The sequence below is a fragment of the Apteryx rowi genome, unplaced genomic scaffold, assembly GCF_003343035.1.
Source record: "Apteryx rowi isolate R43461 unplaced genomic scaffold, aptRow1 scaffold_406, whole genome shotgun sequence".
NCBI classification, from domain to species: Eukaryota; Metazoa; Chordata; class Aves; order Apterygiformes; family Apterygidae; genus Apteryx; species Apteryx rowi.
Genome location: NW_020450588.1, coordinates 362,969 through 375,002, shown reverse-complemented (window position 1 = coordinate 375,002; position 12,034 = coordinate 362,969). Strand labels below are relative to the sequence as shown.

The following is a 12,034-nucleotide window of genomic DNA, read 5'->3' as shown; positions in this document are numbered from 1 at the left end:
CCCCCGCCACCACCCCCGCCCTTGCCGGCAGCGGGCCGCCGTGCGCATGCGTCCGCCGCCGCCCGCCCCCGCCTCTCCCGCGGCGGCCGTGAGTCAGGCGGGCAGAGTGCGCAGGCGCGGCCCCGCGCGGGGAGGGGAGGGGCGGGGCGGGGCAGGGGGCCGTTAACGGCAGGGCGCGGCGCGGCACCGCCAGGCGAGAGGCGCTGCAGCAGGTCGCCGCGCCTCAGCACAGCTTACCTCGCCCGCCGTCGGGAAGGCGCCCCGCAGCCGCCGGGGTCTCGCCGCTCTCCGCACCGGGCCGAAGCCCCGGCGCTGCCCCCCCCAGCACAGGTTCTCGCCGCGCCGGCAGCCTGCGGCCCCGTGGCCCGTCTCCGGCTGGCAGCCAGCAGGGGCCGTCGCCTTCCCTTCTGTTCTCCGCGGCCCCTGACAGAGGTGCTTTGGGGCTGCCTTCTCGCTTTTTTGTTGCTGCTGGGGGCGGTTTGGAGTGGAGACCCCAAGAAAAGCAGGATTTTTTTCAGTCTTGCTGCAGAGTCCAGAAGATCTGATATTTTGGTATTAGTCCTCCTGTATTTCACTCCTTGAGACGTGGGGATGCTAATTCTATCACTCCGTTACTCCCGAAGATAGCATTAAAGGTGGGGGGGGCGAGGGCGAAGGTAAAAACATCACAGGCCAAGGCTCACTTCAGTCTTCATTTTTGCTAGTGTAAGGTAACTGTTAAGCACAGGTTTGCCAGCTGTTAGCAGAGATACTGCAGAGGATAACGGGGGAGCCCAATAAACATTTTAAGATGCTTTCACACGTCAACTTTAATAGCAGCTGATAGTTGCTTTAATTTGAAAAATATTCCACTTCTCAAGAAAAAGAAGTTATATCCCTTTGTTTAGTGTGTTGTTCTTTTCGTAGATTAATATAACATGCTTTGAACAAGTTACCTGTGTGTTAGCCTGGCATGTAACAGGTGAACACTTTTCTCAAGCACTTTATAGATAACACTAAAAACTTTTTCAGACTAAATGCAAGTCTCCAATGTGATTATGAACTGTACCACAGTCTGACAGAGACGAACGTTTTCCAGATATTTCTCACTAAAATTAAAAAAGTCAAATAATTTGAAAGACTTTAAAAAGAAGTTTTAAAGAGGGCTGAAGACTCTGGATCTTAAGAACTGATTAAACTTTATCAGCCTTTCCTACTCTTTTACATATTTCTCGGAATATTTGGTCTTTGCTGGATAAGCTTCAAATTCAGAGCTGCAGTCGAATTCTACATGCAGCAGAGAACCCTGCTGACAGAGAAAATCCATAATGGATGAGAGCACAGTAGAGAGGGATACTTTGAATTGCAAAGAGGATGCGAGTAACTGGAAGAAAGAGCACAGTAACTCTGTACAGATCAGACACGGGTTGTACTCAAACATTTTTTATGGTAAGTACATTTACCATCTGCACCCTGCTCAGTGGGTGCTGAAATACTTCATTAAAAGAAAAAAAAAATCTTTAAAGATTTAAAAATCAGTATTCTCCCTTGGCAAAGCCTCCTGCTTTCTAGAAAGCCAAAATACATTTATCAGAAAGGGAAAGACATTTACTTTAAAAATCATATGGAATCAAACTAAAGTCTATCAAATATAACCAACATCTTCCACTCCAGTTCATGTAGAATTAGACAGTTGAATACCATGCCCAGATTTCTTGGGAGACTGTTCAGACTCATACCAGAATTTATGCTTAAAATTTCATCTTTCTGAGGGTGCAGAGAAAATAAAGCATTTCCCTTATAGTCTTCAGATCATGGCAAAACATAAGCATAGTTAAGATCTTAGCAACACACCCAGGACCCTTAAAGATATCCCTCAGCTATCTTCAGTAACCTAGCTGATAGTTCACAGCTATTTCAGATAAGCTGAGGGTTATACTAAACTTCCATTTTTTTTAATCACATTTTACAACTCTTCAGTGAGTGTTCTGACAGATGAGCAGGTATAAAGAGATACAAGAGCAGTATTAACAAAGCCCAGCTGATCATTTAATACACAAGACAGCGTTCTCTAGAAAAACCAAAAACCCTGGATGCTAACAGCATCAACCCACAAGGCTAAAGCTGGTAATCGAGACTGTTGAGAACTTTAATTTTGGCATTTCCTTGCTCTTGAATACTTGCATGCATTTAGGTATCATAGGTAAGTGCTGACGAGAGAAAAAACAGAGGCTAGATGAATGCCAGAGTCTGAAACGGATTCTGACCTGGAAATGTTCTCTCTAATCGCTTCCCTGCTATAGCTCATTCTCACCAATCCGTGACACTTGTGGCTCCTTGTCCAAATCCCTGCTCCAGTAAAGATGCTCTCTTTTCCACAGTGCCTAGGCTTTAGAGGAGTAAGAGAACATGGGAGTTGCTTCTGGTCTTAAAGGCACACTGGGCAGCACGGTCATGAGGAAGTCCTGCTCTGTCCAGACTCCTAGGAAGTGCAGCATGGACTGCCTGCCGAACTTGGCTGTAAGGCTAAGAAGTATGATGACTTATATGCTATAATTATGGAAAACATTGGCATTTTCATGAATTCAGTAAGTTTTATCATCTTAACCGCCTTTTAGGCCCAAAGGAGTGTAATTTGCTTGCTAATACTTTGGGGCAAACAATAGTAAAAAGAACATTTCCTGCTTCAGAGAGGACCAGTTTCCTGGCAGCTCCTGTTATTCTCAGCAGAAGTTTAGGAAGGTGCTTTGGAAGACCCAGACCAAGCTATAAGAATTAGGCAAGTTACGCACTAGAGAAAAGAGACATTAGGTGGAAACCCCAGGCTAATGGTATCCATTGCCGTCTCAAGCAATTTATAAATGTCAGTCCTTTCATAGGAAAATGGAACATAGCCCTACTTAGTAAGGATTGAGACAATGATGGTGTTCACATGTAAGAAGCTGTTCATCCTAACTAGTTACATTTTAGTTCTGAGACATGTTTCTGAAGGTTTGAGAAACAGCACACAAGTGAGTTTTTAAGAACAGAGATGCTCTCTTCCATGGTCCTAATAAAACTGTTGTGCTTGGAATTAAGAGATTGGGTTTTCTACCAGAACTATAATTAAAAGCCAATATTGGATATACTAATCATAAATGACAGTACAAGTTTTTCTATGGCATATGGAATATCACCAGTTCCAGAGACAAAAAAAATAATCTCCACTTTTCTTCTACTGCTGTTTGATCATCCCAATAACTCTACCTCCAAGTTTAGTTCAGTGTCATTGCTTACACTAACTTTGTATTAAAACTTTGGTGTAAAACAAAAACAAAGGCAATAAAATCAGAGCATTCAGTCTCATAAATCAGACATCCTCTCACTTCGACTTGACTTACAGCTTAAAAGCTTTCCTCTTGCTAAAGAAGCATGGTAAATCTTGTACAGCAGAAGTAGTAGTATACACCAATAACCAAGAACAGAAGCAAAATCAAGTGATTATACACAAGCTTTAAATCCTTTGACAAGGTACTCCCTGGGAAAAGTTTGCTTCTGGCTTAGATGTTTAATCCAGCTAAGTATTCTTCCCTGTGAGAGGTACATACAGCCCATTGCAGCGTAAAGTAACATGACTAAGATCAAATACTGTTAAAATCATAAGAAGTTCACTACAGCTCTCACCACCTTCCTATAAAAAGGGTAGGGAGAGAACTTAAGTTATACATCATATGAATTATTCTGTTTTATCTTCATCCTCTGCAGCATAGATAGCTTGATTCCTTCTCTTAATTTTTTTCATGCCACTGTTCCCATTTTCATTACAACCAATGCGCTTTAAAGGTCTCTCATTCAAGCTCTTCTCTTCTGTCTGCTTACTTGCCCCAGATTTCTCCAGTTCCTCGTTATTGGAGTCCATAGCATCATCGGATGATACCACCATGGAATCTGGCATGATCCTGATGTCAGAAAAACTTGCAGAGAAGTCAGGAGGATGATCAGGGGAAGGATCTACAGAACACGTACTCAGGTCCTCATCACCACCTTCTTCATCCAGCATTATTTCATCTGGGTTAATGGATGAAAGCCCAGAATTATCTGTATTATATTCACTGGGTTCCTCTGCCGATCCAGCACTGTCCATCTCCTCTTCCTCCTCCTCCTCTTCATATTCTCCACGTACTGAGCCCTCTTCTTTAGCTTGCTGGATCCTGTCATTGATGTCAGTGAGGCCAAACTGGGCACAAAATTCAGTGGTCTGTGGATTGATGGTATGAACTGGTTCCATGTGTTTCTGGGGCTTGCTGGGATCATAACAAGCAGCTGTCAATGTGAAGTTACAGGGAATTTTGAGGTTATGATTCAGCTCTTCTAACACTTCTTTGATGGCTTCTTCTGTCGCACTGTAATCCCACCTAAGTAAGTGTATGAAGTTACCACAAGTGCAGTTAGTCAATATTTTCTGTTCCTACTGCAAAGGAAACTTTTAAGATAATGAATTCATCTAACCACAGATAGCAAACTCCTCAAATGCTCTTTCAGGAACATATATTACCTTTGGTTAATACTGACATTCCCCTCTCCCTCAAGGATTTGTATATTATGTCAACGCACCCAATAAGCATTTACTATCCTAATCTAGGAATCCGGCCAGATTTTCAAGCTCATAGGGTAACTAACAAAATCATCCACATATTTTTTAAATAATGGCAACCATGTATTTCCCCCCCCCCCAAACAGTCATGTCCAAGTTTTTCAAAAAATGTAACTGCCCATACAGAGCAGTAAAGAAGTTTTATTCTCCAGAGCACAGCTCATCACCAGCCCCTTTGTTTTCCAAGGCAATTAGCTAGGCCTGTAGACAGGCTGCAGAACAGACAAATACAACAGTAAGATAAGCAAACTTCCAGTCCCAGAAAAGCACACTTCACTCTCTACTTCGCCTGCTACTTACTTTGCATGGAGGCCATTATTTTCAGGCATATTCCATGAACTCTGGGTCACGTTAATGAGACTGTTGGTAGCCTTGAGGACTGCAATCCACTCAGCATCATACTCCAGTGAGTCACTTGCATTAGGATCATGTTCTATGTCTATTATCTTTAAGAAAAAAAAAAGGGGGGGGGGAACAGATGAAGTGAATTATTTCTCTTGACAGAAATAGATAAAAAGTTTGAAGTGTTACTTTCATGGTACAATTTTAAGTAAGTTTGGAGTATACTGAGCTAATGGTCTCAAATAAGTCCTCTCAAGGCAGCTCTACATATAAATTTATAGCAAAAATGGAACAAGAACAGACAGTCAACAATGGTAAAAAAAAATACGCAACTTCTATAGCATTTCCATATTTTAGCTTACAGCAATTAAAAAGCTGAACACCCTTCTCTTCCTGCTGCCAAGTACTGGACAGTTACTCATCTTAGAAAACAATTTGCTACCCATAAGTTCATTCCTTCTCTTAAGCAGCAGCTCATCAAGGATTGATGGCAACACAGTTACTCCACTGTGTAAACACATGCTCTTAATATAGCGATGATAAAATAAAATTATTTTAAACTCTTTCAGCAGCTGATGAATTGAAACTCAAATCACTGTCTTCCATGACATTTACCCCATTCAACCTATTCAGATTAGCCACAACTGAGCTAGTCAGCTCTGATTTTAAGTAATCCATAAAGCAATTTAAAGTAGTTTAAAATGTGTCCCAGATGCAGTTTAAACCAGAGCTACGCACAGTTGGATCACCGTGCTGGTGGAAGGAAGGAAGGTAGCATTCCTCCAGGCCAGTTTTGCTATAGGATTTTAAACGCAGACTGGCACCGCAGGGTATCTTTTCAGAGCAAAGGCCTACCCTCAGACTCTCTCCCAACTTCAAAGACATCTAGGGCAAACGGATCCTATCACACATCCCAAGAACAGATAATGAATCACCTTTCCTTTAAGTTGACAAATAAAAGCTACTTTAAAGGAACACTACTAAAACGCTCGACTGCCTTTGAAGAATATGCTGTCAGCAGCTCCTTCTCAAAGCAAAGGAGGTTAATTTTAGCACCTTTACAGACGGCAGTGCAGGCAGCACACGCAGGCCAGGCACATAAACATTGCTCTGCTCTTGGCAAGTTGTCCCCTATGCCAGTTCCAGCTTCGGTTCCCATTCGTAGCATAGCCTCGCACAGAGCACATTCGAGTAGCCTAACCTTGAAGCAAAGGCACAGCTGGTATACACCACAGGCACGTCCGAAAGGCCACGCATCAACAGCAAGGTATTTCTGAATCACCGCCAGTATCGATCTTTCAATACCTGGACAAAAAGCTGCAGATAACCTGACCTATGTTTTGAGGGTTACCGTAATCCATACTAATTTGACCCTCAGGAGGCAGGGGGATAAGACTGCCTGGGCGTCTATGGGTTGTTGAATCCAACCTTGCCACCACAGGCATTGTTTGAGCTCATGGATTGGGCTGTGGGAAAGACTCTGCTGCTTTACTGTTTCCAAACATTATTCTTCACCAATTTGGAGCTTTTGTCTAACTTCCAGGCTAAAACCTCATTCACAACCTGTCTTACCCGTCCATTCTAGTCCTTTACTTGTACAGATTCTCTTCCCCTTTGCACGCTGAAGGCTTAATGCTTCCCATAAGTGAAACTTAAACTAATAGTGGCCTTCTGGCATTTGCAAAAGAAAGGCTCTTCCCTTTGTACAGGCACCTTCTCTAGACCACCTCAAGCTTGAAATCTGCTCTCTTAAACACAGTTAGTGAGAACTGTGCGATGTTTCCCAAGGGGTCTCACCCTGACCTTGTCTAGGTGAAATTTCACCCATCTCTCTGTCCCCATAAAGATAAGTTGTTCTTCGTCAGTGAAGATACCATAAGGACACTCCATCTGACACCTACTGTTGAAAATCCCCATAACCTAGATCTAGCCACCGCCCTTCCTCGCCAAGGTATGCGCCAAACGAGGAAGTACGGCCATGCTCCTAGGAAGTTGCATCAATTCCCACTGGAATCCACAGTACTGAAAGCAAGTTACAGTACTCAATCCTGTCTGAATTCATCAATCCAGATCCCTATCTGACCCAAACTGGTACAGGAAAGAAGCAGAAGAGCCTCAGGACAGTCTTTCTTCTTAGATTTGACATTTGTCAAAAGAGCATGAGAGGAGATTCAGTTCAGGATAAAGCTGAGCTACTTCTCCAGTCAAATCAACTACTTGTCCTAAGGACAAAGAAGACGGCAGGAATAAGCAAACACCACCCCTACATGCTAGGACCTATGGTCTGCTTGGTTCAAGGCAATATTACACAAAGACCATTCCACGTGTGCACCATTCCTAGTTTCTTTCCAAATACCCCATTTATCAGAACCATTCCTCAGCTTATATCTGAGCACGCTCTTTGCGGTCCAGACAAGTGAAGTACTTAGAAAGTAAAAACCCACTGTACATGGTCATCACCTGCAGAAAGTCCCTGTGAGGCAGACATTTATCCAGAGCCAGAAACTTTGTTGCTTTTGGTAGCTCTTCTTTGGAGGTTGCCTAGGAAACAAGCAGTGTTAACAGTCATTAATATTTATTGAAATATGACCATTTTAATCAAGTTATACAGCGAGATTTAAAGGCATAACTTAGACAGAAAAAGAATTTCTGAAACAGAGAAGCATCAGGGGATATAACAGAGGGATGGAGGGATAAAGAGGAGCAGAACTCTCAGAGGAAGTTGGATATAGATGTTAACAAGAGCCACAGGTCTCCCTCAACCAAGGCAGCTGAGCATACTTAACCTGGATGCTGAAAGAAAAGCTTTAACATGATTAAAAACAGACTTGTTGAGTCAGAAAGGTCTACAGTTTAACAAGTAAATAGCTTGCAGATAGGAACAGCAGGCGACACCACTTTCAGGAGCAACTTAAATCAACCAAAAGAAGTTTCAACCTATGGGGGTTTTTTGGCTTTATCTAAGCAGCCTGGAGAACTTCATCTGCCAAGCCTTACTTCAGGCACCCTCCCATTCCAGTTAACCCACTGTCATCCTCTGAGTCACTTGCTGCCCCTCTCTATCACTTTATTTCAAAGTTATCTCCTTTCCCAATAAAGCGTTTAAAAGGATAGCTTTGCTGTAAATTTAAAAATCAAGAAGTTTCAAGTTCAGCGGTTAGCTATTTCATGCTGTCCCTGAAGATTAGGTAGTCACACCACTGATTTATAACATCTATTTTACTTACATAAACCAGTAGTCTTAAGACTACTTAATATCTTGGGGCTTACCAGCTGAGTTTTAATAACTGAGTGAAAACAGTTGATTTTCTGGACATGACTGCCTGCATTAGAATTCTTAAACACACTCAGGACACGTACATTCTTGGTTCTTTTTCTTTACCTGGTGTTGCATGAAAGCTGCAAATTTAACATGAAGATGCGCTGAAAACCAGTAGGTGGGTTTCAGATGCTGCAGAAGCTCTGAAGCAGCGGGGCTTCCTAGCGTGTTGCTCTCCACTTCTTGACGGAAGAAGGATTTCATTTTAAGAAGCTGTTTCTTGTTCCCATAGTGATATATGCTCCTTGGCCAATCATGTGACATAAATATATCCATTGGACGCTTTAACTATCAAGCCAAAAATGCATACAGTATAAGTAAAACATATTTAGATCAAGTTTCAAATTTAAACAGCACAAAAAGGCACTTGTCTAACGGCAGGTGTTCTATCTCAGATCAGATAGTTAGCAGTGACTAACAGCCTCACTTTTTAAAGCAATGAAGTTATACCAGTAAGCACAATCTTCCAGATGGCCTTTGAAGTTATCAAAGGACTAGTCCCCGCAGTTTGTGCAACGCTTTCTCAAGACAGCCAGCTGTGCTTTACATATACTGCCTTATAAGAAAAATCAGAACAGCAGTGTAGGTGTCAGGCACTCAGAATACACGCTTGAAGCTACAGCTGTGGAGAAAGTTCTCTCTGCACTAAAGTCATCTTCTTCCTTACGACATTTGAGATTTGTTTAAAAGGGATAATGACTACGTGTGATATTCCTCCTCAAAGGAGGCACCAGTCTCAATGAGCCAAGTACATCTTGGTTCAATATTCAGCATATTTTCGTCAGTTGTATCAGACCATACCTCTAGCAGAAACCTGAGTCCAACTAATATAAAACTCACAGGGAAACGCATCAAACCCTTCACAGAAACAGCAAACCTTTATCCATCTTCAGCATTCTTGCATCTAGCGAACACTTAAGCGTACAACTGCAACCTGAATAATCCTTCACAAGATGCTTATAAAAGCATGCATTCACATTACAATCTCAGCCAGAGTAATCTGTTGTGACAAAGCAGGGAGTAGTCCATGGCTCAACCATAAAGTTAATCTGGCCTTTGGGCTCCTAGCCCTGGGTCAAAAATACTTTAACCACAGAAGTTTGGCATCAGCTCACTCTGCTGGTTCAACTTCCGCATATTTTGACTAGTTAACTTTGCATCAGCCAGGCTTCATGTTAGACAAGGTAGTACCTATCTTCCTACATATAATATAAATCTAGAACGAATGCATATAGCTGGGGTACCTTCCATGCAGTGAATTTCATCCTATTTAAAACAAAAAAATCCAAACACGCTCATGCCTGTGCCCGATTCAAATCAAATTTGTACTACTAAGCAAAGCAGTGGAGCAGACATGCAGCAGGAACAACTGCAGAATCACAGCCAGCACAAATGGGTCTGTCAAAATTAGCAAATGTTGAAGAGAAGTCTCAGCTATATAATAGTATACTGTTCAGAATAGCTTTAACATCTTGCTTCTAAATTAATGAAAATCGTTATTATACACTACTGTTAAAAAAAATTTTCACTAACCTGCTTGAGTTTGAAGACTTCAATATTCCTCACGTGGTAAGCACTTCTTATTGTTTGCTGGTTGTATGGTGGACACTCAAAGTGGCCTGAAACATCGAAGAAAGAATAGTTGCCGGCATCAACAGCTCGCTCCTAACACTGCTGGCCAGCTAACCTCTTGGGCTCATATGAACACCTAGAGCAACGGCAAACACAAGGCTCCCAGGCACTGAAGGAGATGCTGCGCTTTATTCCTGAATGAGGCTTTGCACCAGGCAGGTGAGACAACACCCCGCGTTACTTCGCCACATCCCTTACCTTCACAGTTAGGCCAGCACAGCCACGTGCCATCACACAGGTAGAGCGCTGATCACTGCACGGCCGTGCAACATAGATACCTATTACTGGAGCCAGTTCACAGGGCCACACATCCAACGATGCTGGCACAGCCAAATAACATACAATAAACAAGAACGAGCAAAAGACTGGCACTACCTTACAGAAAGCGCAGTGCATCCCTCTACATGAGGGGTCAACGGCCAGAACATAATCAGGCCACAGCAGTTTACTGGAAAGAGGTGTAAGCTAAAAGGTCATGAGGCACTGCATGAGACCTGACTCCCGAACTCAGGTCACTGATGCAAGGATTTCATGCGTTTCTTCAAGGACCAGCCATGCAAGCACAGCTTGCCAGATTCAGCAGCAGCTTAAAGTGTCATGCCTGGAACTGTCCACGGGTACCACAGACTCTGGAAGGGCAGACATGCTCCCTTACCAAGAGGCATCTAGTCCACAAGTTCGCCTCGAGACAAGAAAGCTGAATGTCTGGCAGAGCTCCTACATACTCTTAAGGATGAACAGCAAGATTACATTCTTAGTAGCTAGCACTGTTGTGAAAAAGTCTCATATCCCATGAGCGATATTCAGGTCAGCAAGCTGTCTGCTTGATGATGACAAATGTAATTAGTACTGATGTATTAAATAGAATCATCAAGTGTTTCAGAAAACAAGTTCATTACTTTGCAGCATGAAAACCACCTGCAAAGTTTCTCTGAAGCAGTATCTTACGAAAGACAGCATCACTATACAGTAATTGCAAATAAGAAAATATTATACCATATTTTGAGGAAATCAAAAAGACTAATCTATCTTCTGCTATTTGCTGACACCAGCTAACATTTGCGACCACATCTCTGACCACCCAGGGAGACCCTTCAAGGGAGGGTTCTTGAACACACTTACTCATATCTGGGGAAACAATCTGACGCTAAGTCTCACTCAGCTCAGGACAGCACGTTTGTAGATACTACACTTATAAGTTGCCTGTTTTACACAAGGAAAACTAAACAGTCTTGCATTAGACTCTCAAAGGGCACTGCCAAGGAAGAACCAACACCACCCCAACCATAACATTCAAAGGGCGCATTCGCTTCCTGCTGTGGTTGGCAGGCAGCTGCCATAATGTTTACCGCCTCCAGAAAGCCACAGGAAGCCGCACGTAAAGCCAAGGGAGGTTTCCAACGTCAAGAGTCGGTGCCCGAGACACGAGAGAAAGAGCTGGAGGCTCCCGCCGCGGTCGGAAGCCCCTTCCACGGCCTCCTCGCCGTACCTTTCCGGTAGTCGTGAGACTTGAAGATGCCCGAGATGCCGCCGATCCTCACGCCGCGGAACCGCACCACGCCCGCGTAACCTAGGGGAGACGGGAGGGCGGCTCGTCACGGCCGGGGCCGGGGCCAGGGGCGGGGGCTAGAGGCGGGGACGCCCGCGGCCGGCGCGGCGGCAGCCGGCAGCCGAGCCCTACCGAGATAGTAGATGTTGGGCGCCACCCACCCGCCGTACGGCAGCTCCTGCAGGTGGTTGGACGCCTCGTGGTTGCCGCCGATGAAGATAGTGAGCACCGGGGCCTTCTTCTCGCCGGAGTAGTACCTGCGGGGACACGACACCGCTGTAGCGGGCGGGCGGGCGGGCCGGGCGCGGCGGGGCCGGGCGGGGCCGGGCGCGGCGGCGCTCACCGGTGGAAGGTCTGCATGTGGCGGTACTTGGCGGGCACGGCCATGCAGCGCAGGTCCGCCTCGTTGCGCACGGCCTGGAAGTCGCCGCAGCAGAGCAGCAGGTCGGGCCGCACGTTGTGCCGCCGCTGCAGCAGCTCCAGCGTCTCGTACATCTTGTCCAGGGCGCCATGGCAGCAGCCGGCCACCGCCACCTTCATGGCCGCCGCCGCTCCGCCGCGCGCAGGCGCCGCGCGCGCC

At 44.7% G+C, this 12,034-nt stretch overlaps 1 protein-coding gene across 2 annotated transcripts; it reads right to left on the bottom strand.

The window, feature by feature from the left end:
* Positions 1 to 1,389: 1,389 nt before the first annotated feature.
* DBR1 (debranching RNA lariats 1) lies at positions 1,390 to 12,034 on the bottom strand. 2 transcript variants are annotated; one of them, XM_026075591.1, is made up of 8 exons: positions 11,798 to 12,034; positions 11,616 to 11,711; positions 11,395 to 11,475; positions 9,807 to 9,892; positions 8,337 to 8,561; positions 7,415 to 7,495; positions 4,913 to 5,058; positions 1,390 to 4,373 (listed from the first exon to the last, which is right to left on the bottom strand). In XM_026075591.1, the coding sequence occupies exons 1-8, from the start codon at positions 11,964 to 11,966 to the stop codon at positions 3,695 to 3,697; spliced, it is 1,563 nt and encodes a 520-aa protein (XP_025931376.1). In that variant the 5' UTR covers positions 11,967 to 12,034; the 3' UTR covers positions 1,390 to 3,694. The 2 variants fall into 2 exon arrangements, with proteins under 2 accessions (XP_025931376.1, XP_025931375.1); XM_026075590.1 differs by having other exon boundaries at positions 11,587 to 11,711; positions 11,798 to 12,028.

Coding starts and splice junctions, on each gene's coding strand:
- DBR1 (XM_026075590.1), bottom strand. CDS start 11,994: ATGAAGGTGGCGGTGGCCGGCTGCTGCCATGGCGCCCTGGACAAGATG. Junction 11,476..11,586: donor GCCCAACATCTACTATCTCG/GTAGGGCTCGGC, acceptor CGTCTCCCCTAG/GTTACGCGGGCGTGGTGCGG. Junction 8,562..9,806: donor AAGTCTTCAAACTCAAGCAG/GTTAGTGAAAAT, acceptor TTGGCTTGATAG/TTAAAGCGTCCAATGGATAT.